Source organism: Stigmatopora nigra, chromosome 4 (assembly GCF_051989575.1).
Source record: "Stigmatopora nigra isolate UIUO_SnigA chromosome 4, RoL_Snig_1.1, whole genome shotgun sequence".
Taxonomy (NCBI): domain Eukaryota; kingdom Metazoa; phylum Chordata; class Actinopteri; order Syngnathiformes; family Syngnathidae; genus Stigmatopora; species Stigmatopora nigra.
The window spans coordinates 5403056-5424942 of record NC_135511.1 but is presented as its reverse complement, the minus strand read 5'-3'; the positions used below and the strand labels follow the sequence as shown (position 1 = coordinate 5424942).

General features: G+C 38.8%; 2 protein-coding genes across 4 annotated transcripts in view; both read right to left on the bottom strand.

Annotated features, from left to right (window-relative positions):
• Positions 1–7767, bottom strand: part of LOC144195846 (cotranscriptional regulator ARB2A homolog) — a 124548-nt gene extending 116781 nt beyond the window's left edge. Inside the window, exons 1-4 of the mRNA XM_077715700.1 lie at positions 7667–7767; positions 6744–6882; positions 6404–6505; positions 2981–3081 (exon numbers count right to left, since the gene is read on the bottom strand). Coding sequence (XP_077571826.1) covers positions 2981–3081; positions 6404–6505; positions 6744–6852 — 312 coding nt within the window. The 5' untranslated portion in view covers positions 6853–6882; positions 7667–7767. The remainder of the gene's footprint in view (positions 1–2980; positions 3082–6403; positions 6506–6743; positions 6883–7666) is intronic.
• Positions 7768–9169: 1402 nt separating this feature from the next.
• Positions 9170–21887, bottom strand: part of LOC144195673 (uncharacterized protein KIAA0825-like) — a 112399-nt gene continuing 99681 nt past the window's right edge. For 2 of the 3 annotated variants that reach the window (XM_077715471.1, XM_077715472.1), the window contains one exon: positions 9170–9929. In XM_077715471.1, the coding sequence (XP_077571597.1) occupies positions 9746–9929 (184 nt within the window). In that variant the 3' untranslated portion in view covers positions 9170–9745. Of the gene's footprint in view, positions 9930–12184; positions 12392–21887 lie in introns of those variants that run through there. The other variant, XM_077715473.1, reaches the window with a different exon arrangement.

The following is a 21887-nucleotide window of genomic DNA, read 5'->3' as shown; positions in this document are numbered from 1 at the left end:
GTCAGCCACCTGATACCCGTAGTTGGCTAGGATAGGGTCCATCAAACCATCCCTCCTTTTTGAGGATAAGCAATTTGTAAAATTAAAGAGTGAATGAATATCCCAAGAAACAATGGCAAACATTAAAATTTTGTTGTAATGATACATTCATTCCACAAGCATTTTCACAATATATAGGTATCAAGCACACATTACTTGTCTTCGTTGTCCAGTGGTGGAAAATAACACTTAGCCAAACAAACTGTATGAAAGAAAAGGAAAAAAAAGCTACTTGTATAATGACATCTGAAGAGGTGCTTTGTACTGCATCACTGTCTACACTCAGGAAATAATTTGCACTTGACAATAAGGATGAGGAAAGGCTAGGATGAAGAAAAGATAAATCCCCCCCAAACAATGCACACAACACAGCAGTCAGAACAACAACAAAACATACTCAGGGTAAGAGACTGCAAAAAGATCGAGTCTTAAAAAAATAGAATAGGGTTATTTATCATAAGTCACTTGCCTTGTGTACAAACATAAAACAGTATTATAATGGGGATCAATGTTGTGAATTAGTGGACTGTCAGGACAAAGCCTGGCATTATTCTCGTAGGGTCAACGGATCTCCAGCGGGAATGAAAGTTCTCAAAATGACAGATTGTTTATACTAGACAGTATAAGGCATTCCTCTATCTCGCTCCCACTCCTCTTGCCTTAATTGCTTCATAATGACCTCCTCAGGTGTTAACTGAGAAGCCAGGAGCTGACTAATTCAAAGTAGCAAATGCCACTGTGGGCGTCAGCGTTTGCGACAGATGCCATCACTGACACATCCCTTTCCTGTGCTTTGTAGGATTCCCGTCTCTTTCACATTTAATTCACCTCACCCTGCCGCCATTTTTGTGTGACGGTGTAGATTTCTTTTTGCCAGTATTTCAAAGTATGGTGTGGAGATGATGATAACGATGATGATGGTAATAGTCTGGAAGAGCAAACATATACTACTCTGTCTTTGTACTTCTGATAATTTAATTAACTTTGCAAGAAAAGGTTTCGTGACTTCTGCTGCAAGACTGAGGTATCCAAACTTTTACATTATTGTAATATTATTTTTAAAAATAAATATGAATCATCTTTCACAGTACTAGATAGTGCGCCTTTTGCAATGTCCCTTTAATACATTTGCTGCCTTTGACGGAACTGGACCTCCAATTCATTTTGCTTGGCAGAAGCTCTGAGTGAAAGATTGCTGCCAGCCCTGAGTCCAAATATATTGGAAGTCTAGTGCCATCAAAGGCACTGAAACATGGAAAGACAGTCCTCCTAGTTTGAATGAAATGGATGTATAATGTTGTCCATAGAAGGCAATGCGTTAACATGGAAGCTATATGGGTCTTAAAAGCTTGTTTAATGACCATGTTGTAACTGTGCTATAACTCTGATTCTTTCTTAAATGTCTCTGACCTGAAACCCATTTTACATTTTTTAAATCTTTTGTCAAGAATTAGATAAGAGACATTGCACACAACAATGACGATGACTGGAAGGAGCAGTCAAAGCACAGCACTCAGTATTCAACAAACATTAATTAAATCAAATGTATCCAGTTCTCCTTTGAAACAGCTTTCAAATTAATAAAAAAATCGAATATTTAATTGTGTTTAAAAAATCACTAAAAAGCAGGGTCAAGTGATCAGCCCTATCACAGCACTTATTATCCAGAGTAAGCAAGATAGGCCACTACGGAAAGAGTGGTGGCATGGTATGGCATAGACAGGCAAAAAGAAAACAAGAGTGAGGAAGAGATAAAGAGAAAACGAGACAGCTTTCTAATTCAGCCATCTGGCTTGCTTTACTTCATTATAATATTTTGGCTCTGTGAGTGCGTGTGTGGGGGTGTGTATGTATGTATGTGTGTATTTGCAAATTTGTAAGTGCCTTCCATGTCACAGATGCCGGTAGAGCAGAGAAGAATCCTCATTTATTAGCAGCTTAATAGAGCTCCATCTGGGCCAGGGACGTATGCTCGTGTTCCATCGAGAGACATTCATCACCAAATTGCAGGAATTAGACTACAACTGACTTCGTCACAGGCAATGGTGACCTCACCGGACCAAGCAACACCAACCGGGAGCACATGAAAGTAGTCAGTGAGTCATTGTAATAATAAAATGCTTTGGTGCCCTCTTCACTAAGGTTAACTAAGACAATCGATATTAAGACCTCTCGAAGATATAAAAACAGTACAAAGGCAGAAGGGATGGTGAAATTCATACCGGTCGGTACCCTTGTCCGTTCCTAGTTCACTCTACATTGTAGTCGATAGAGGGAATTGGGATATTTCAAAGACGTGGCAAACTTTGCATGTCTATTCTGCCCATGTGACATTGGACAAACCATATGTCCCACATTTAGGGCAAAAAAAAAAAAAAAACGACATGGAGAGGGTGTTTAAGGCAGACAGAAAAATCCAATTTGAATCAAATTTGGGAGGCCAGGGCAAGACATTCGGCCATCTTACTGACATGTGCATACGGCGTACGTTTATACAATGACAAACTCGCACTACATTAGTTGGAGTATTTTTATCAGGTTCAATGCAACTGCAGTGAACGTAAAGTTCATAGGACCAATATTTAACTCATTGTTGCAATTGAGAGCATAGATCTTCAATACATTGATGAGTCAATGTTCTCAGTGAAAATATAACGTTCTTAAGTAGAGCCCTTTTATATGGCTAAAATAGTACTAAACTAATTTGTTTTCCTCACTGTACTATTTGTGCATTATTGAATCATGTGGTTCAATGGGTAGATAATATACACCATAGGTTTTAAATTCAATAGTTTATTCACCGTTCACGGTTTTCCTCACTGCATTATTTGTGTATTATTGAATCATGTGGTTCAATTGGTTGATGATATCCGCCATAGGTTTTTAACTCAATAGTTTCTTTACCGTTCACCGTTCGTAGAAGTACCATATAATTTATTACCTCTCCTAGAGCTTCATAACGTTTCTGATTCCATCGATGCAGATCCTCTCTAGCATTGAAGATGAAGTGTTCTCCTGTTTTTGTGTGTCGGAGCTGACCGTCTATTGGAGGCAGAGAAAATAAAAATGACTTTAGAAGGAGGAGGGATAATGGATACCTGTAACATTATGCTTCTTACAGTAAATTCCTAAAGTGACACATATGCTTGAGTCTGGACAGAGCTTGACTAAAACACTTGACATAATACTTCACTGTTATATCAGAATGAAATGCCAATAATACCAATCTTCTTCGTTTAAAAAAAAAATTAAAAAAAGACTGGACTTCCATTTAAACTTAGTGATGATGAAATTAATCCCTGTTATTTCAAAATATGTTGTAAAGATAATGTAAACAATAAATGGTGCGAATACTGGTCAGCAGGACTGCAACCAGCTAAAATTAGCAAGGTCAGAAGTATATATTGTGTTCTAATTGCAAAAAGTAATGCATTTATTTTAGAACAGATTCCAAGAAAACAGATACCCTTTACTGGTTACTTAAACGTACACTTGCTAATATTTCAGTCCTGCATTTTCAGGAGGAAGACTCCACTTGTAGCATTCTATTTAGGTGACTTAACTGTTTAAATGCCACTGACAATGATGCAACTCTTTACAGGTAATCATTTGGAAACGTCCAATCAGATTGAAGCTGGAGGGTGGCAGCAGATAAACAATCCTCCATTGTCTGCCATCTCTCCTACTTCAACTCAACTGGCGCGGTCAATGGCAGCCACTATGTTAATATTAGGTTTTACCTAATATAAAATACACAGAAACCCCCCTTATGGAATTTTTCTCATTCCATTTTCTTTTGTTAAAATATTGACCTTGAATAGCTGTGGAACTACGAGTTCTACGAGACCATCGATCCTTCTGCTGACATAGCAAAACAATAAAGGACTAAGGCATGCTAAATTTAATTTTGACCTTTATGACTGCAAAAGTTGTACAAGCCAAACCTTCAAAAGTATGCATATACAACCCAAATAGCCATTGGGCAGTCATACTCGATCATGAAAAACAAATAGATAAGCAATTTCCCTACAGCTACTAAATTACCACCATTTTCAACGTTATAAACATTTGACTGGAAATGACAGTGCCAACTTTATACGTTAGTTGTTAAACAATGCCTAATCTAATCTTGGTTTGTCATCGCTTTGCATTAAAAACAAACTTGTGCCTGTTAGGTAGAAGCAGAGTGGGTTGAGAAGTAAGGATAAAGCACTAAAGTACCTTGAAGAAAATCAATTATGCATTCATGGAGGAGAGGATCTAAATACCACCGCCTAAGAGAAGCACAAGGAGCTATAATGAAATCCTACAATGGAAAACGTCTGTGTGTGCCTAGGTGAGGGCATGTACAACTCAGCCACAGCCCCCAACTCCCCCATGCTCTCAGAGGAATACCGTTTTCTCAAGTTTTCTCTTCTTTTTTTTGTCATAATTAGCATTCTGTTCTCAATTTGGCCGCTTAATTAGGTGTACATAACCTTGGATTTCCAGTAATGGAAAAACCGGAGGGCTCGCAAAATGAAGCCATCATCTTTAGTGATGAAGGCACCTGCAAACTATTGTACACAGCCTTGTCGGCATTGGCGTCATTACATGCTCAAATTAACATTTTTTGTTCCACCTGTCTCCAGCCGAGGTAGTCCGGCTGTAACTGTGGAAATGCACCAGACATCTTCGAGGCATTGCCTTGGGGGTGAGATGTCTTTAATAGAAATGCTCCCCTTTAAAAAAAAAAAAAAACGGGGAAGTACTGGACAAAATACAGCTGGGTAGGATTCCACAAACCTATAGGCACATGGAATAATGATACCCGATATAGGAAAAATGGTCCAAGTGGTAAATCAATTGTGCGTATGAATTTGAGTTGATCATTGTGGGCAATTAAGAATAAAATGTTTTCCCAAAAGAGGACATAAAGCAACAAATTGTTGAAAAGATTATTCCATAAGTGTTTGTTTTTAGTTATTACTTTGTATTTGGGGGCTGACAGAACAAATAAGTGAAGGAAAAAATATCATTAGTTAACATTACTTTATTGATGTCTATATTGCTCATTATTGCAATTGTAAGCCATTTTAGGGTGGGTCACCTTTTTTGTGTATCATGTGCAACCATATTTCCATTTTAAATATTTTAATACTAATTATTCTTTTCATGTATATTTTCCAGAAGCAATATGCATGAAAAAAATAATAAAAGTAAAATTAATATAACAAACAATGTACTGTGGTTAGGCCTCACAACAATAATCTACCATTGTTTTTCTTTCCTTTAAAATTCACAGTATTTAACTTATTGCCAGCTATTGACAATTATAGAGATATAAATTATTTAATCCAGAAGAACAGTTTTTCAATTTCATCGATAGCGGTAGATATATAATTTATTTTGACGTGGAAGCAAATGAACATCTGACTCAATGGCAGCAATTGATTTCAAAGAGTACCTAATTAAAAGCAATACACTTGATGAACATTTTGATATATTTTGTTCCTATTGTCTCCTTAAAAAGGCAGATATTTTGGGTTAATCATAAAATAAATTTTGGGTGAAAAATTCAGAGGTTTTATTTTCATACAATGTCTCCAAACCATTCATTAATTGTGGGGGGAGCTGGAGCCTATCCAAGCCAACGACGGGCACCAGACGGGTGACACCCTGAATTGGTGGCCCGCCAGTCCTGGAGCGCAATGAGATTCAAACCAATTACGCTCACACTTATTCCTAGTGGGAATTAAGAGTGTTCAACCAGCAGAGTACCCAGAGAACACCTACACAAGTCTGGGGAGACCATCCAAACTCCCCAAGAGAAGGTCAAAACCTGGGATCGATCTCAGAACTGTGAAGCTAACCATTCGTCTACTGGGTCGCCTTTCCGAGCCATATGTGAAAAAAGATGGGAAATTAAATGGCAGGGATGGCCAAACGGTGATGATAAACTGTTCATATGTTTATGGGACACCTAGCTGCAAACAGGAAGGGGAACGGCGCTGCCAGACGGCGACATTACAATGTAAAGAGTTGTGGCGGTAGGCTATGTTTCCCTCCATCTCTGTTCTTATGCGTGCTGAGATTATGCAAATAAAATGGCAGGCAGAGGGCAAGGCTGAGTAGGTTTCTGACGGGCCGTAGAGTACATAACATGTCCCACATTCAGCCAGCCAGACAGGCAACAGAGATACTGACAGAGAATAGAGGGTGGAGATGCTGAAGGGGAATGCAAAGAGACCCAAAAACACCCGATTAAGATCCTAAATTTCAACTCCCACCTTCCACCAATTGCTTTCATCAAAGATAGCCAAGTGAATGAACTCCATACTTTAATAGCCGATATTATAGAACATTTCGTTAAACGGGTACTTACGCTCATTGAAGGCATATTCAAACTCTTCCAGGGTTTGTGGAAAAGTGAAAGGGGGTTCATCTTTCTTCATGAGTTCATCTAAATCTATTCTTGAGAGCAGGTCTGGAAAAAAATGCAATGTCATTTCAGAATAATTACAATTGGAATATGAAATATTTAGTTTGAAGCACTTAACCATTTCATTGACAGTTATATTGATATTGACATCAAATCCCTTTTAATTGTAAAAGCCTACATTGAGATATTATGTTTCACTGCAATTGTAATTTGACAATCTATTGTGATCAATACTGACCACACATGCATTATCGTATGTTTGTGTATTCTAACCCATGGTCACCTCTGAGAGCTGTAGTTTTCTCTCCATCCTCCTGAGCAGCCACTTGGGCCATTGCGATCACCAAGACACACACAGCTGGTTTAGCAGCACAAAACTGAGACCTAAGCATCAGGTCCCACCCGATTCACAGAGATGTCTCCTGTAAGATGTGAGAACAAAATAAGGAACACTTCCACCATTCAGTGATTCAAGGGAAGGAAAATAAAACAAGCATGCATGGCAGTGGTGATACTATATTACACAAAAAATAAAACCCAGGAGACAGTTCAACGCAACAATTTGTCAGCAACTCGTGCTAGCATCCCTTTGCATGTGCATCTGTGTTGTTATTGGTTCCTCATCAAGTTATCACATGAGCAGTGAACTGATCACTTTTATTCGTTTCAAGACTTAAAACCTGGCGGTCCAGTGACGCAAGTGGTTGGCGCATCGACCTCACAGACAGCCAGGGTTAATATCCATGTCGGTCCACTTGTGTGGAGTTTGCATGTTCTCCCCAGGCCTGCATGGGTTTCCTCTGGGTACTCCAGTTTCCTCCCACATTCCAAAAACATGCATGGTAGGCTGATTGGACACTCTAAATTTCTACTATGTATGGGTATGAGTGTGCATGGTTGTCCATCTCCTTGTGTCCTGCGATCGGCTGGCCACCGATTCAGTGTGTTTCCCGCCTCAGGCCCGGAGTCAGCTGGGATAGGTTCCAGCACCCCCCGCGATCCTAATGCCGATAAAGCGGTTCAGAAAATGAGATGAGGCTTAAAACCTGCTATTACTAACTCAAAAGGATGCATATTTAAGAACGCCCCTAAGATCGAGGCGAGTAACGAGAAAGTCGTGCTTTTTGCTTCACATGCTTTCATAATCAAACCAGGACAAGGTAGATGAACAGAAAATAACGAGCAAATTGTTCATGTTTGACTCACACGGCTTGAGAACATGCAAACGGGAAACACGCTGCTGCTTCCTGGACAATATCTACAAAACAGGAAGTGATCTCAGGCAGATGCGCAGCGAAGGAGCCAAGCTTCCGGGTTGCCAAGGCAACGGAGTAGAAGCCTTTTTTTCTTAAAGACACAGCAGCGCGACTGCTGCTTCTGCTGCTCACTGATGGATAACCTTTATTGGACCAAGAACATGAGATAGCAGTGGAAGTACTACATCAACTATTGAGTCAAGTAAAAAAAAAATTGAAAGTATAACTGTCTATATAAAATGCACTCTCAAAGAATGGACTGGTTCAAAACTCTGAAGGTTCAGATAAGAATCCCATGAATAAAATGTGGACATACTCATTTAGAGATCATTAGAACGCACCAAAGAAGAAGAAAAAAATGCTACTGCCTATTTCAACTGACTATGGCCATAAGATGTGGTACACCCTGAATTAGTTTCCAATCAATTGCAAGGCACAATAAAAAAAACAATTAAAAAACACTTAACCCTAATCATAACACTTATACTTAAGGATAATTTAGAGTAGGGGTTGCGAACACGTGGCTCTTGAGCCGCATGCGGTTCCTGGCCAAAATGAATGCTGCTCTTTGCTTCTTATTATATTTTTCATACTGTGGCCCTTTACACACATGCAGTCTATCGCAGCTAGTGTTGGTGTGTGCAGCTAGTAAAATATTAATACTTTCTGTGCATTGCAACCAAGTCGTGTGCTCAAATCTCTATTACGGACAAAACTAATCATAAATATATCATCGGGTTAAAAGGTTTCAAGGTCTGTTTTTATACAGCTATGTTTACCCTTGAATATACTATGCACCTGAAGTAAATGTGAACGGTGAAGCGTTTTTTATTTGGAATAGGCTTAGTGTACAATCTACAGGATTTGTAAAAGAATTGGTTGCGGCATAAAAAATGTACCTGTTTTAGCTAACATAACACTAAGGCAGGTTTGAAAGCATTTTGATTGAAATGTTTACGCGGTGCTAATAATCCTCAATTGAATCCAATATAATAGAATATTCAATATATTTTGGGGCTGCATTCTTTGTAATGATTTGTTATGATTCGTATTGTCAGATTCCCTGACAGGTGTCAGCCAAATCCAGCACCTTTCCGCAAACGAAACAGTACGAAACACAAAGTGGGTTTATTCAAGGATGGCTGAAAAAAATAGGAAGAAAAGGTAAAGCGGTTATCTTAAAAGAACAATTTAGTAATCCAAGCACTTGTGATTTTTTTTTACTGTGAAATACTTCACATTTAGTAAGATTGATGGTCCTGTTGTTGCTGTTTAGCAAGAGTTCTGCAACAGAGACTAAAATTGAGTTGCTAAATATGTTAATGCCTTTTGTGTCATCAAAATGTTTTTGTATTTATAACGCTCCTTCATTTGCATTAAAAACCAAATATCATTTGGAGATCTAAAGGCATGTTAGTGCTTTTTAATATTACAATTTGACTTTATTACCCCAAAACATTGCATGAGGATGTGTGCTGAATATTTCGTGAAAAAAAATTAAAAAAAAACACCACTATTGCAATCTATTAGTACAGAGAAAAAATTTTTATCATGCGTTGCCAAACACTAACAGATAATACACATTGTGTTCGATTTTCGAAGAGGCTTCTATCAAAAACAAACATCATGTCTTTTCCCAGCCGTAATTTGAAGTTTTATTTTCTTCAGAAACCAAGAGAAAATGTATCCTGGCACCAACATCTTTACAAACATTGTCTGGGAAAAAAAAATCCCATGATCACACAGTCCCATCTTGTCCCAGACAAACAAATGTGCCTTGTCTCTTCCCCAGAACCCGATGTCTAGAGATGTGCTCCAAAAAGATGAAATGTAACTGATGCAGAGAGGCAAAAAAGATACACAGTTAGTGTGAAGGACCCATTTTTTTTCTATCAAACAATACACACACATGCTGTAGATACTTGCATTATACAGTGCACACAAGACACACTCTAATACCTTGAAAGCCGCAAGTGCGTATTACAACTAAACATTTACAACATGATAAAAATTGCAACTGCTCGGACTGTTATTGGGCAGCAGTTTTATCGGATGCTTGCTGTCCCCCTTGGGTCCGCTCAGCCGTCGTTTCATCTGCTTCACGAGACTCCTGCATTCCCGCGCCGCAGTGGCAAACAAAATAGGCTCTTTGGAGTTCTTCTGTCATCATTTTTTCATCGTCTTCCAGCTCTGCACCATCCTGCATCTCCCACCTGAAAACATAAAGACAGCGTGAAGGGTTACGGCTGAGAAATGCACAGGAGTCTGACCACTAGACCGACTGAGGTGGAGGGAACTGTCTTTTCGGGCGAAAGCCGACGAATAATTATTCAGACTTGTGACGTCAAGTTCAATTGTATTCAACTTAACAATTTTTACATACCACAGCTTGAGTAGTATTTTTCTTATTGATTTAAGATCAGATGACTGATTGGATTATTGAAAAATGTTAAATTTTTGTTTGCCTTTCAAAATATTGAATTATTGGGATCAATAAGTAAAGGGAGTTTTGTGTTATTTTCTCCTGGTTTGAATTCAGGATTTTCCTAAAGGTGGCTTTAAGAGGAATTCCATTGCTATGCATGAAACAAGTCAACATGATGCATACCCTAATGGGAGTTTGCCAACTTTTTTTTGCCTAAACACCTAAAAATGCCAATTCACCACACGTGGGCTGAACATTAACACACTTGACAACTGCCAATCAGAGCGAAATAAAATATAGTGTATAAATTCATTAATTCATTCATTTTCTGAAATGCTTATCCGAATAAGGGTAGCGGGTTGTGCTGAAGCCTATCCCAGTTAACTACGGACACCAGACAGAACACACTCTGAATTGGTGGCCAGCCAATCTCAGAGCACATCCATTGATGCTCAAACTCAGAATTAGGGGCAGTATAGTGTTCAACCAGCTAACTCTGCATGGTTTTGGGAAGGGGGAGGGAACCGGAGGTCTTTAATTTTCCAAACTGCTTTTCATCAAAAGGGCCATGGGGAGTGCTGGAGCCTATCCCAGACAACTACGGGCATCAGGCGCCGGACAGCCTGAATTGGTGGCCAGCCAATCACAGGCCACAAGGAGATGGACAATCATTCATGCTCACACTTATACCTAGGGGCAATTCAGAGTGCTCAACCAGCCTAGCCTGCATGTTTTTTTGGGACATGGGAGGAAACCACAGTACAGGGAGAAAGTCCACGCAAGCCCGATGAGAACATGCAAACTCCACACAGTGATGACCCACCTGGGATCGAACCCTCGGCCCCAGAAATGTGAGGCCAACTCTCTAAGTACTCGCCCACCGGGGCGCCCTATTGTATGAATTAAATGTTTGAATTGGTAACTGTACTGATTTTAAATCATATCACTAAATGTATCAGTGATTTCCAATCAATTTGAACTGGGGGGTTTTGGCAGCAAAGCTAGACATTTCAGTTCAAATATGGCAGCCAATGAGATAATAACACATTGGTTCTATGTCTTCTTTAAGTGCCTGTCTCTAACACATTCTACAGAGACACATCAAGCGTGGTCACGTTGTTGTTAATCCACTCTCAGTGTTTCAATGGAGTCACTTGACAAGTGACTGCGGTCAATCAAATCCATATGGATACCTGTGAGTTTGCGCATCATACTTAGTCTGCAGTGAGATTACGCCTGCCTGACTGCAAATGATTGCATTTTCATTGCAGTCTTACCATCTCTTTTTATCCCGCATCCGTCCTTCTCCAATTCTTCATTGCATCTTTGAACATGTTTCATATCGTTGTGTGAGAGAAAGGGACGAAGGGGTGACCCAAGCGTGACTACATCATGCACATGCAAAACACCCCAGTGTGTATTTGTTCGGGACATACATTGTCTTTCCCTGCACCAGTGCCCCTGTCACAGTTGTAATTACCACCTGGAAGGGGAAATGGCCTATTTATCTAAATACATGACAGTATCCTTTTTTGTCTCACTGCATTCCCCTGCCTGGCCAAGCAGCTTTATATCCTGTTCTCATTTTGTTTCAGTGCCAGCACATCCTCAAATAAGTGAAGAGGTGACGGGATAAAGCTACGTTCAGACTGCAATCATTAATACACAAATCGAACTGTTCAGACTTCTGTCATATTTCCCAAAAAATAATCAAGTCATATTTAAAACCACATAAAACTAGTCTAGGTCAGATTTGGAATTTTAAAATCCATGTAAATAAACAGTTTAATGATGACCTGGAATAGTATGATGTTGATTCTTTGGACAATGATATTTTCCAGTACTACCAAATCTGATACTATCCACTAAAATGTCAGTCAAATCAATTTAATACTTAAAAATGAATCAATTAAAATGAATAAAGAGGCGTGGCAGGTGAGTGGTTAACGCATTGGTCTCACAGGTCTCGGGTACTGCGTTGAAATCCAGGTCGGTCCACCTGGGTGAAGTTTGCATGTTTTCCTTGCACCTGTGTGGGTTTCCTCCAGGTACTCTGGTTTGCTCCCACATTCCAAAACCATGCATCCTTGGCTGATTGGACACTCTGAATTGCCCCTAGGTATGAGTGTGAGTGTGAATGGTTGTCCGTCTCCTTGTGGCCTGTGATTGGCTGGCCACCGATTCAGGGTGTCCCCCTAAGCAATGACACTGTTGATTGATGTGTTTCATTTTCATTCATTTTGATTGAATCTAGATAAAAAAATCAAATTTTGGTTATTTCAAGTTGAAGTCTGAACTAACCGAAGAGACAACCAACTTAGAAGTATCTTTCAGTTACCTAAAGAGAAGAAAAACACTCAATAGAAAGGTAACCAAAGTCTATTGGAGAATTTGTAGCACCTAAAGGCATGAGAGTGAGCAAAATGGCAAGGAAGAGAAGAAGGTATGCCATTGCTTTTTCAATGTTTAATTTTCAAATAGGATTAAGCAGAATGACATTTAGCTGAAGGTTACAGGCTCAGCATTGTCTTAGCTGATATTGATATGCAGGAGGCGCCCTGCTTGTCACTGGGACAAACACTGTTGATGAATGAGAAGCCTTTCCCCAGGAGGGTGTTAAGTGCAAATTTGAAATGAGCGAGAGGCAAAGGTTGGGAGAGAGGAGAAAGAAACGGCAACCACAGATTCAGAAGGAATTAGCATGATAGCTGCCGTGTACACTCTCACTAGATAATGTTGCCCAAAGTGTAAATTGTTCCCTTAAGTATGGCTCGTGTATGGAGAATGAAAAAATAATAAGTAATAAAAACGCAATGGCTGAATTGGCGGGTGTATCAAATTTCAAGAACTACAACACAAAGGCTGTTAGAAATGCATAAGTAGACTCAACTTGACAAGAACTTCATCCTCTTTTCGCCAAGTTTCCACTGGAATTTACATCTTAATAAGGGGAGTCTCACTCTCTAATTCTTACGGGCTCTCCTCATTTTTCATGCATTAATACTGGAAGCTGCTGACTTGGCAATTCTTCTGAATGCAGAATAAGACACAGTATTAAGCCTCATATATTTACAGGATTGATGCAATGTGAGATTCTCTTTGAGGGTAAATAATAGGCTACCTTTTAACTGGAAGGGCTCATCATGTTACCCTCCTAGTCCAAATGGATTGGACATCTAATAGCGTATACACAGAGCTGGCGACCCGGTGACCAAGTAGTTAGTGCGTTAGCCTCACAGTTCAGAGACCGAGTTTGGACATTCCTGTGTGGAATTTGCATGTTCTCCCTGCGCTTTGTGTGGGTAGTCTGGTTTCCTACTGCATCCCAAAACTACGAATAGTAGGCTTGTTGAACACTTTGAATTGTGCCTAGGTATGAGTGAGTGTGAGTGTGAAAAAAAAATAAAGTAGGTCCCAAGGTCATTAAACACAACCAAAATGGATACGTACATACAGTGGACTGTGAATTTTTGTGAACGATAAAGAATTTTACTCCCCATTATACTCAGAAAAACATAAATATATGTATATAAATATTTCCTCCGATTTGTGTCATCTTTGACTTACTATGTGATGACACATTTTATATGGCTTTTTTATTTTGCTGTGATAAGATCAACATGATTTATTTTTTGCGGCCACACAAATGAATTTGGTACCTGAGCCATCAGGGTAACATCTGTGGTTAAGAAGGAAAAAAAACACATCTCAATAAAAATACAACTTAAGGCGATAAGTACCACTACACAACCATCACCTAAAAAAAACAACAGCAAAATCTAACATACAAAAGTTATGTCAATAAACTAAAGAATATGCATGACAACAAAGTGCTTGCACAATAATGGAAAGCATCAGCTAGTGGCTCCCTCTGCAGCTTTCACAAATAGGCTTCACCCTATCTCCAAGTCTGTGTTGGATATATTTGCTCTGATTTGGATGCACTCACCAACTGCCACTGGGATGAGTGTTTGTTTAAAAGGCTGGCCTGTCAAACATGGTGCGCTACCGACAGCCAGACACGAGGCTAGATGACTTTGACAGCAGCTCTAATCAGTGGCTTTGCACATTGCCTCAGGGCCTGGAGGATTCATCATAACCCAAGCCTAAATATTTAAAGTGTTAAACTTTCCAAAGGTCACAAGCTTTTCCATGCATGCCATGGCGACATGTGTCACAGCGGTAGGGCAGAGAAAAGCGGGCAGCACACACAGAGACAGAACATAATTAAAACACAGTTTCTTCCCCATTTTAATCCCTACAAGACGCCGTTTAGATTATTTTAAACTACTTGTAGCCAATTTGACTGGAGGTCACTGAGTTAAACATCTCATTTAGGGTTTCAGTTTGGGATGTGCGTGACAGATTAATTTGACAAGTATTTCTATTTAAGATTGAGAGTGATACAAGACAGGGCACACATGCCAGACAATTATGACAATTAGTGGTTTAGAACTGTCTTCTGCTTGCTTCACTGGCATCTTTTTCTGCCACAAAATTACAGAAAGCTTCTGAAATAGAGTGTAATGGTTAAAAAAATGATAATTTTAGTTAACAGATTACACACAAAGAAGACTCATCTGCAGCTTTGAATGAATAGGCGTCCAATTCATTTGAACAGGGAGCCCTCCGACATCAAATGGACTGTGCGTCTACAAGTACCATATGAATGGCACCAAAAAATTGAACGTTTGTCACCATCAGATGCACTCAAAAACATAACAAATTCAACTAAGACAACAGAATCGGAAAGTGCCAAGTACAAGTAGCTCGTTTTAGTGGAAAGTTCAGTGACTACGTATTCATACAAATACTTGACTACATGTGTGCATCTTCTTCAGACTGAGCGTGACCGTGTTAAGTCCATACTATCTCATTTCACGCTCTTGCACTTGGCCTTTGGTGTAACACTTCCACAGGCAACATTGAAGTGGAGTCACAGCCCACTGTGCACTTTTCCACCCAGGTGTCCAAAAGTGGAGTGCATGGGAATAAATCATTGTAGGGCATGAGTTGAGCTGGCACTAGGGAAGAAACAACGGAATTCTGACGTCCTGAAGGTTCGCAGCTTGCTAATCTTGTACTTGCTTTCACTTAAACAATTATTCTTTTGATTACTGAATTGGTGGCCAGCCAATCGCAGGGCACAAGGAGACGGACAAGCATTTGTCCTCACACTCCTGCCGAGGGGCAATTTAGAGTGCTCAACAGGCCGACTCTGAATGTTTTTGGGATGTGGGAGGAGTACCCTTGACCCAAGAACTGAGATGCCTGCCTTTTTACATACAAAGAAAACAAAAAACAAAAAAATGCCCATTGCTACAAAACTGAACCAAATCAAAAACACATTATAACTTTATCTATATTGTTTTGTGTCAAGCCATGTACCTGGATACATAACTAAATTGGGCATATTACCTAGATTCTCAATCTTAAAGCCAAGTAACTTGTTTGAAAAAAACTCAATCTAACTCCAAATCACTATGAAATCAATTCAAATCTTCTGCTCAAGTATAACCTTTTCAACAACTCCACCAAGGCTAAGCAAAGTTTGAAAAATGTGTGATTTAGCCATTCTTTGTTCATTAAAATTTGGAGGGATATTTTTTATGGTTGCATAATGTAGAATTTAATTTCTCCTATATATGGTACAGGCTGGATTGTAACAGTGCTATGTGATATCAACATTAATGCTACCCTACAGTAAAGTGAAGGACATTGCTCGTTGTGCTTTTGACATCGGTTCCAAGATTAACAGATGGATACGAAACCATTAAAATACAGAAAAGAGGGATTATCTATTGTTTGGAAATGGATTTTGTACATTGCAGTCCAGTTTACTTGGGGGTAAACGAAAAGTTCACAATGCAGGGCAAAGGAACACCTCTTTGACTCCATTTCTATTGGAAAGCAAAAATCTAATTCAATTTTGATATATGCCTGGGCTGAACTACGAGGCGGAGGCAGATTGTAAGTGACAGCCATTGGACAGTTGGCCGGATTTGAATATTGACGAGACAGAGACTTGACAGGAAGGATTATGCTCTACCTTCCGATTTAGTAGCCACTGCACTGATCCATTGTATTGTCAGATCAAGTCACTGTCAGCTCTACAGTATGTTCATGCACTGATGCCACTCAGTATTAGACCCCACCTGGGATCCTCCCCAATGCAAACTGATGGCCACTCAGGAGATACAAAGACATACGTAAAACCAATTAACTTGGACAACAAAGAAGTATTTTAAAGAAAGTACTTATTTTCAGGACTGATATATTTTCCTGTAGAACTGACAAATAAATTTTGATATTTACTTTTCTATTCCCATTCTGTTTCTTTTGAGGACATATTTACTTGTCAAACTTCATTTTGAAGATAAAACCAGATCTGATGATTTATGGAGATGTGATGTACACTAACTCAGTTCAGAATTGAGGAAAATCTAGAGAAAGAAAAAAACAAACAAACAAACAAGCTAACAATACAAGAAATAAGAAAGATATTAGCTTCCCTGTTTTAATGAGAATTTTTTTCCTGCTCAGTTGTCATTTTGACATTGAGTAAGACCGATGCACAAGCAATGACAGTAATTAGATAACCTAATTCCATCTTATTTTCAGAGAAGCAGATTCCATCAACTTCAAATGTTTGGTCTTCTTAGAATCTTACATCGCTTAGTATTATTTCACTTTTGAAATTGAATGTTCATAATTAGAATGTGGTACTAAAACCATTATTATCAAACATGTATGCTATATTTGTAATATGAAACGGAAGATGTAATTTTGGGGAAGGGGGTTATGAATTTAAAGGTCACAGGGCAGAAATAAATGTGTACATTCTGCTCAAGATAACTCCAGAAAAAATAAAGCGATTGTTATCAACTTTGCTGATCTGTTTTTAATAGCAAAAGAGGTGATTGAATATAAGGCTTGTGAGGTCAGATGTCAGAAGAAGCTTTTGCATTACTTGATAGTGGATTAAACGTATTTGGGTAGGTGATATGATGCAAAATGAAAAGGTCAAAAGTCACATTGCTCAGAAATATAGCAATGATAAGATTGCAGAATAGTCCTCTAGTTTTAAAATTACAAAAGACTTGTCTCGTTTATGTATCGACCGTGTCATTCATTCTGAAACATACTTCTGACATGATTATGGTGGTTATTTGCAGGATGGTTAAGGGGTTTGAAGTGTCAACATAGGCAGCTAATAATGATAAATAATACACCAAATTCCAAATACTAAGGAAATGAGCACATATTTGAATTGCTGCAGATGTGCTGTGGGTCCAAATTTTTCATGCAAGATTCCAGTCTATTATTTAGTGTCATGTGTATTATGAGCACACAATTCAAAGCCCTCAGTCTGCATGCTTGCAGCTCCTTGTCTATTCTCTCCAGTCATCCAGAGGGAAGTTTGTGTAAATTTGCAGGGGCTTAATTACTGAATAATTTAGACCATGCTGCAAATTAATGTAGACATTTCCATATTAATGTGTTTGCCGACCCATTCCACGTGTTTGTGCTGTGGACGGGAGGGTAGCAATTATCACAGCACATCATAGCGGTTGTGCCGGTATTTCAGACATCATTAGGCTGCTTGTCCACCCCTGTGTGACGGTGAGCACTCGGCAATTGGACACAGTTTGATATGCTCCTCAAATGGGCTTTGTGGGTATGCTTTATGAAATATAGTTTCATGAGACCAAAAATTGTACACTACAAAAAAAATGCATGTACCCAGAATGGACCATGAAAAAAACAGGATACTTTGTTAACTACATTACATTTATATACATTTTAACTTTTTTTTTTTAAATGTGGAACCAGATTGTCAACCTGCACCATCAATTTAACAGTTGAGCAAGTTGAATATTGAGCCAAAACCACAGTCCAGCTCCTACCGAGTAGCTCTGCAAACTCGTTTTTTTGTTATCGGGAGTAGGGTTTTCTAACCTTCTACAGTCTACACGCATAGCACTTACTCCACCCAACATGTTTTATGTTTTACCTACACACTAGCTGGTTGTAAACTAGCATCAGCTACTCTGGGGCAGTCTGACCCAAGTGAGGCTATTAAATAGCATCTTTGGCCCTTCTGATTACCAATCACTTGTTCTGGAAATACTTTCACACAGGGAAGTAGGGTGAAGTGTCTTAACTGTGGGCACAACGACAATGTGGATAATTAGGAGCTGGGAACCTACAACCTTCTTTTGACTGTTGTTTCTAAATATAATTCATTCACCATCCATACCGCACATCGTCCCTCACAAGGGTTTGCGGGGGTTGCTGGAGCCTTTCCTAGCTGATTTCGAGCAAAAGGCAGACTACACCCTATACTGGTCGCCAGTAAGTCACAGGGCATTCCAAATGTAAAGAAAGTATAAGAACTCATATTAAAAGTAAAATGTAGCTTTTCAAGAAGCCCAACCAAACCTTGCTCGATAGCCTAAAAAGTGTATATAGCTTAAAATTAGCCTAACATCAATCTTTTAGCAACATAAGATGTTGGAATACCCAGAGAGAGAACACACAGGCGTGGGGACACTCCCAGAAGAATTTATCAGGAAAAACTAGAAGAATAACAACTGTTCCAACTTTCTTCAATGTAAACTTTAGTGGGTGATGCTTCCCCTGCACTCAACATGTGCCTTCAATCTTCCAGTCCAACAATGTTCTCAATGCACAAGATCTGCAGGTCCCCAAACTATTTTGGAGACAGTTAATTAGAGCTCCCTTTAACATCTTATCTCCCCCCGTGTCGCGCCTGTCTGCATTTGGGTCTACTCCTTTAAACTTTGTCACCAAATGCATAAAATATCACCCATGAATTAATGAACAAAGATGATACACATAAACAGTCAGTATCTTTGAGATTTTGCCCTGTGTGAGCACTGTATAAGCACAAATAGTGAGAACAAGCGCTTGTACTATCTCCCCACTGAACCATGTACAGAGGGGAGAAAAAATGTTCATTGTGATTTCACCCCACTATTCTACCAGGAAAAAGAATATTACTTATTCAGCACCTTGCCTTTGTTATTTGTGCATATATAAACTGTCAAATCTACTAAGGAGCATTGAGGCTTGAGAAACTGTAACTTGCTCTCAGACAAAGGCCTCGATCTCAAACATTGATCCGGCAAAACTTCTCTTCAAAGCATGCCACATATTTCCTTAGCCACTATGAATATAATGCATATTGCATAATGTGGAACTTTACTTTCTGTATGCAGTTCAGCTTTGCAGTGGCAGAATATGGTGCCAGCTCATAAGAAAAAACATGGAAATGGCTAGGGTTGAGACCACACTGTTTGAAATCAAGACCATATTATTTGAAATCAAGTTCACATTCACACTGAATGACAAATCCAATTTATGTGCCCGATATGTAACACAAATCAGACTTTTTAAAATACAGTTTAACCCTCTTTTAGAATGATTTTTTAAAAATCCGATTCAGGCTCTTTCACGTATGGATGAACATTTTTACATCTAACCAACTCCTCCTGAACAGGTGAAAAAGACTACTACTGCTCTAAAAATAAAATAAAAAACAAGAACCATGGCATGAACAATGGTAAGGAAATGAAATGACTATGATTTCTGATCAAATCACATACTCGTAATTTTGAGTTAAATAGACTAAACCGTTATATTGGGATTCCTTTTCTGACATTTGTTACCTTTGAGCTCATTACCACAAAAAGTAATCACCTCTTCCTTTACATATTACCAACATAACTTTCAAAGTTTATTTTTGTTAGATACAGACAAGTGAATACATAGATACATATATTTAACCAACTGATGAGAGAAATAAAATAAATGTATGTGAAAACATAGTTAAAGCTGCTGTCATTTACTGGTGTGTAATGGAAAGCTTGTAACGTATTGAATGAATATATTCATGATAGTGTTTTTCTTTAAAACCACAGTAATGAATTGGAAGTGACTAAAAGAAAATAATTAGTCTGAGACCAACCATTTCGGGAGTAAAGACCCTCTCAAAACCACTTTCGTTAAGTAAAACACTGATGACCATTCTGATTGGATGTAAAAATATGTCTCTTCGGAATATCATACACATTTGTAAGTTTCACATATCACTTATTAACAATGAACAGTGGTGAAGGGGAAAATTGTAGGGTTGGGTATTGTTAACAACCTAACTTTTGTTTTTTTTGGCTAACACTGATTCAAATGCTTCAATGTTGATTCAAAAACCAGTAAGAAGACACATTAATGATTCCCATTACCAGTTTGTAAAAGCTGTTTTTGAGGTATATGAGGCATATGAGGTATGAACCTTTACAGGTTTGCGTATTTTACATATCTGCTGTTGACGGCAACAGATTGAACATTTATCTATACAAGTGCAGAGTTAAAAATCATGTTTTTTTTCTAATTTTGTACTATAACAACTATCGGATGCTTGGAGGTCTTTGTTAAAATCTACAAACAATGCTGCTCTCGTGAGTATGTCGGTCGAAAATAGCTCCAAGTGGTCGATAATTGGGTATAGCATGTATTGTGTATGTGGCTGTATTTAGCCTTGTTTTATAATGACATTATTAGCAGCGGGCTCCTGTGGCTTGCGAGGGGCTGCAATGTACTGATTAGTCCATTCAGACATTGATCTCACCTTGTTTTTGCTGTGCGTGTGGCTGTATCGGATCAGGGCCTCATTCTCATACTATTTCAAACGGTTAATTTTCTGCCATGATAATGACAGATGTAAAGGGTTAAGGAGATAAACAAAACCCTGCCGTCACCTTATTTAATATCAAATGCCACTTAATTAAAGCTGTACATGTTTTCAAACACTTTGCATAATTTATTGCTCTGCTCCTCCCGAATCCAGATCCTATCTTATGCACTACTTTACCCATTTCTTTCGTATAATAACAAAGTTCGAATGCTCTTTCTCTCTCTCTTTCTTCCAACAGCAGTGTGACGGAGATAAGCAGGGCGGTGAAAAGCCATTTTAAGTTGTGCTTCACCTTGTAAGGATTTGATGCTGTGTTGTCACCTCAGGAAAACATGCACACGAGAAACCTCAGGCAATGCTGCATACAAGCATTGTGTAGCTCTTTTAGCAATGTGACATCACCATTGATGAGTACACAAGCAAAAGGAGGAAGCGTAAAAGTGGGTCCGTAAGGTGTGCTCTATGCAAAGTAAACATCATTTCGAAAGCTTTTGAAGCCAGATTAAATTTTGTTTGCATGTTCTGAGTGAAGCGCCGATGTGTTGAAACGCCGGTGACATGTATGCTATTGATGGTGCAATATGTTCAATCTACTTTGACTGGGAAAGGATGGCAGTGATCATTCTTTCAAAACGTTCGAGCGTTATCGAGGACATTAACATTTCTACTGATATAAAATGTTAAATTATTTGTATTGATTGATCTGGCATCCACAAACGCAGACATTTTGTGTCATGTAGGCTGCACATATGTACCAATTGTTAATGTAGTAGTTTTCGAAATGACAAAATATGGCATCCAAAAATGTGGACATCATATTTTGGGTTCTAGCTCATTCACAAGGTGATATTCATATGTGGACAGAATTGGTTATATATATATATATTTTTTTAAATAACCAAATATAATCACTGGCTCTATAAATGCTTAATATATCGGTAAGATGAAAGTAAAAAAAGACGGGAGGTGAAACAGCAATCAGGAGCAATTAATGTCAAAGCACATCAGTCAAATCTAATGAATAACAGG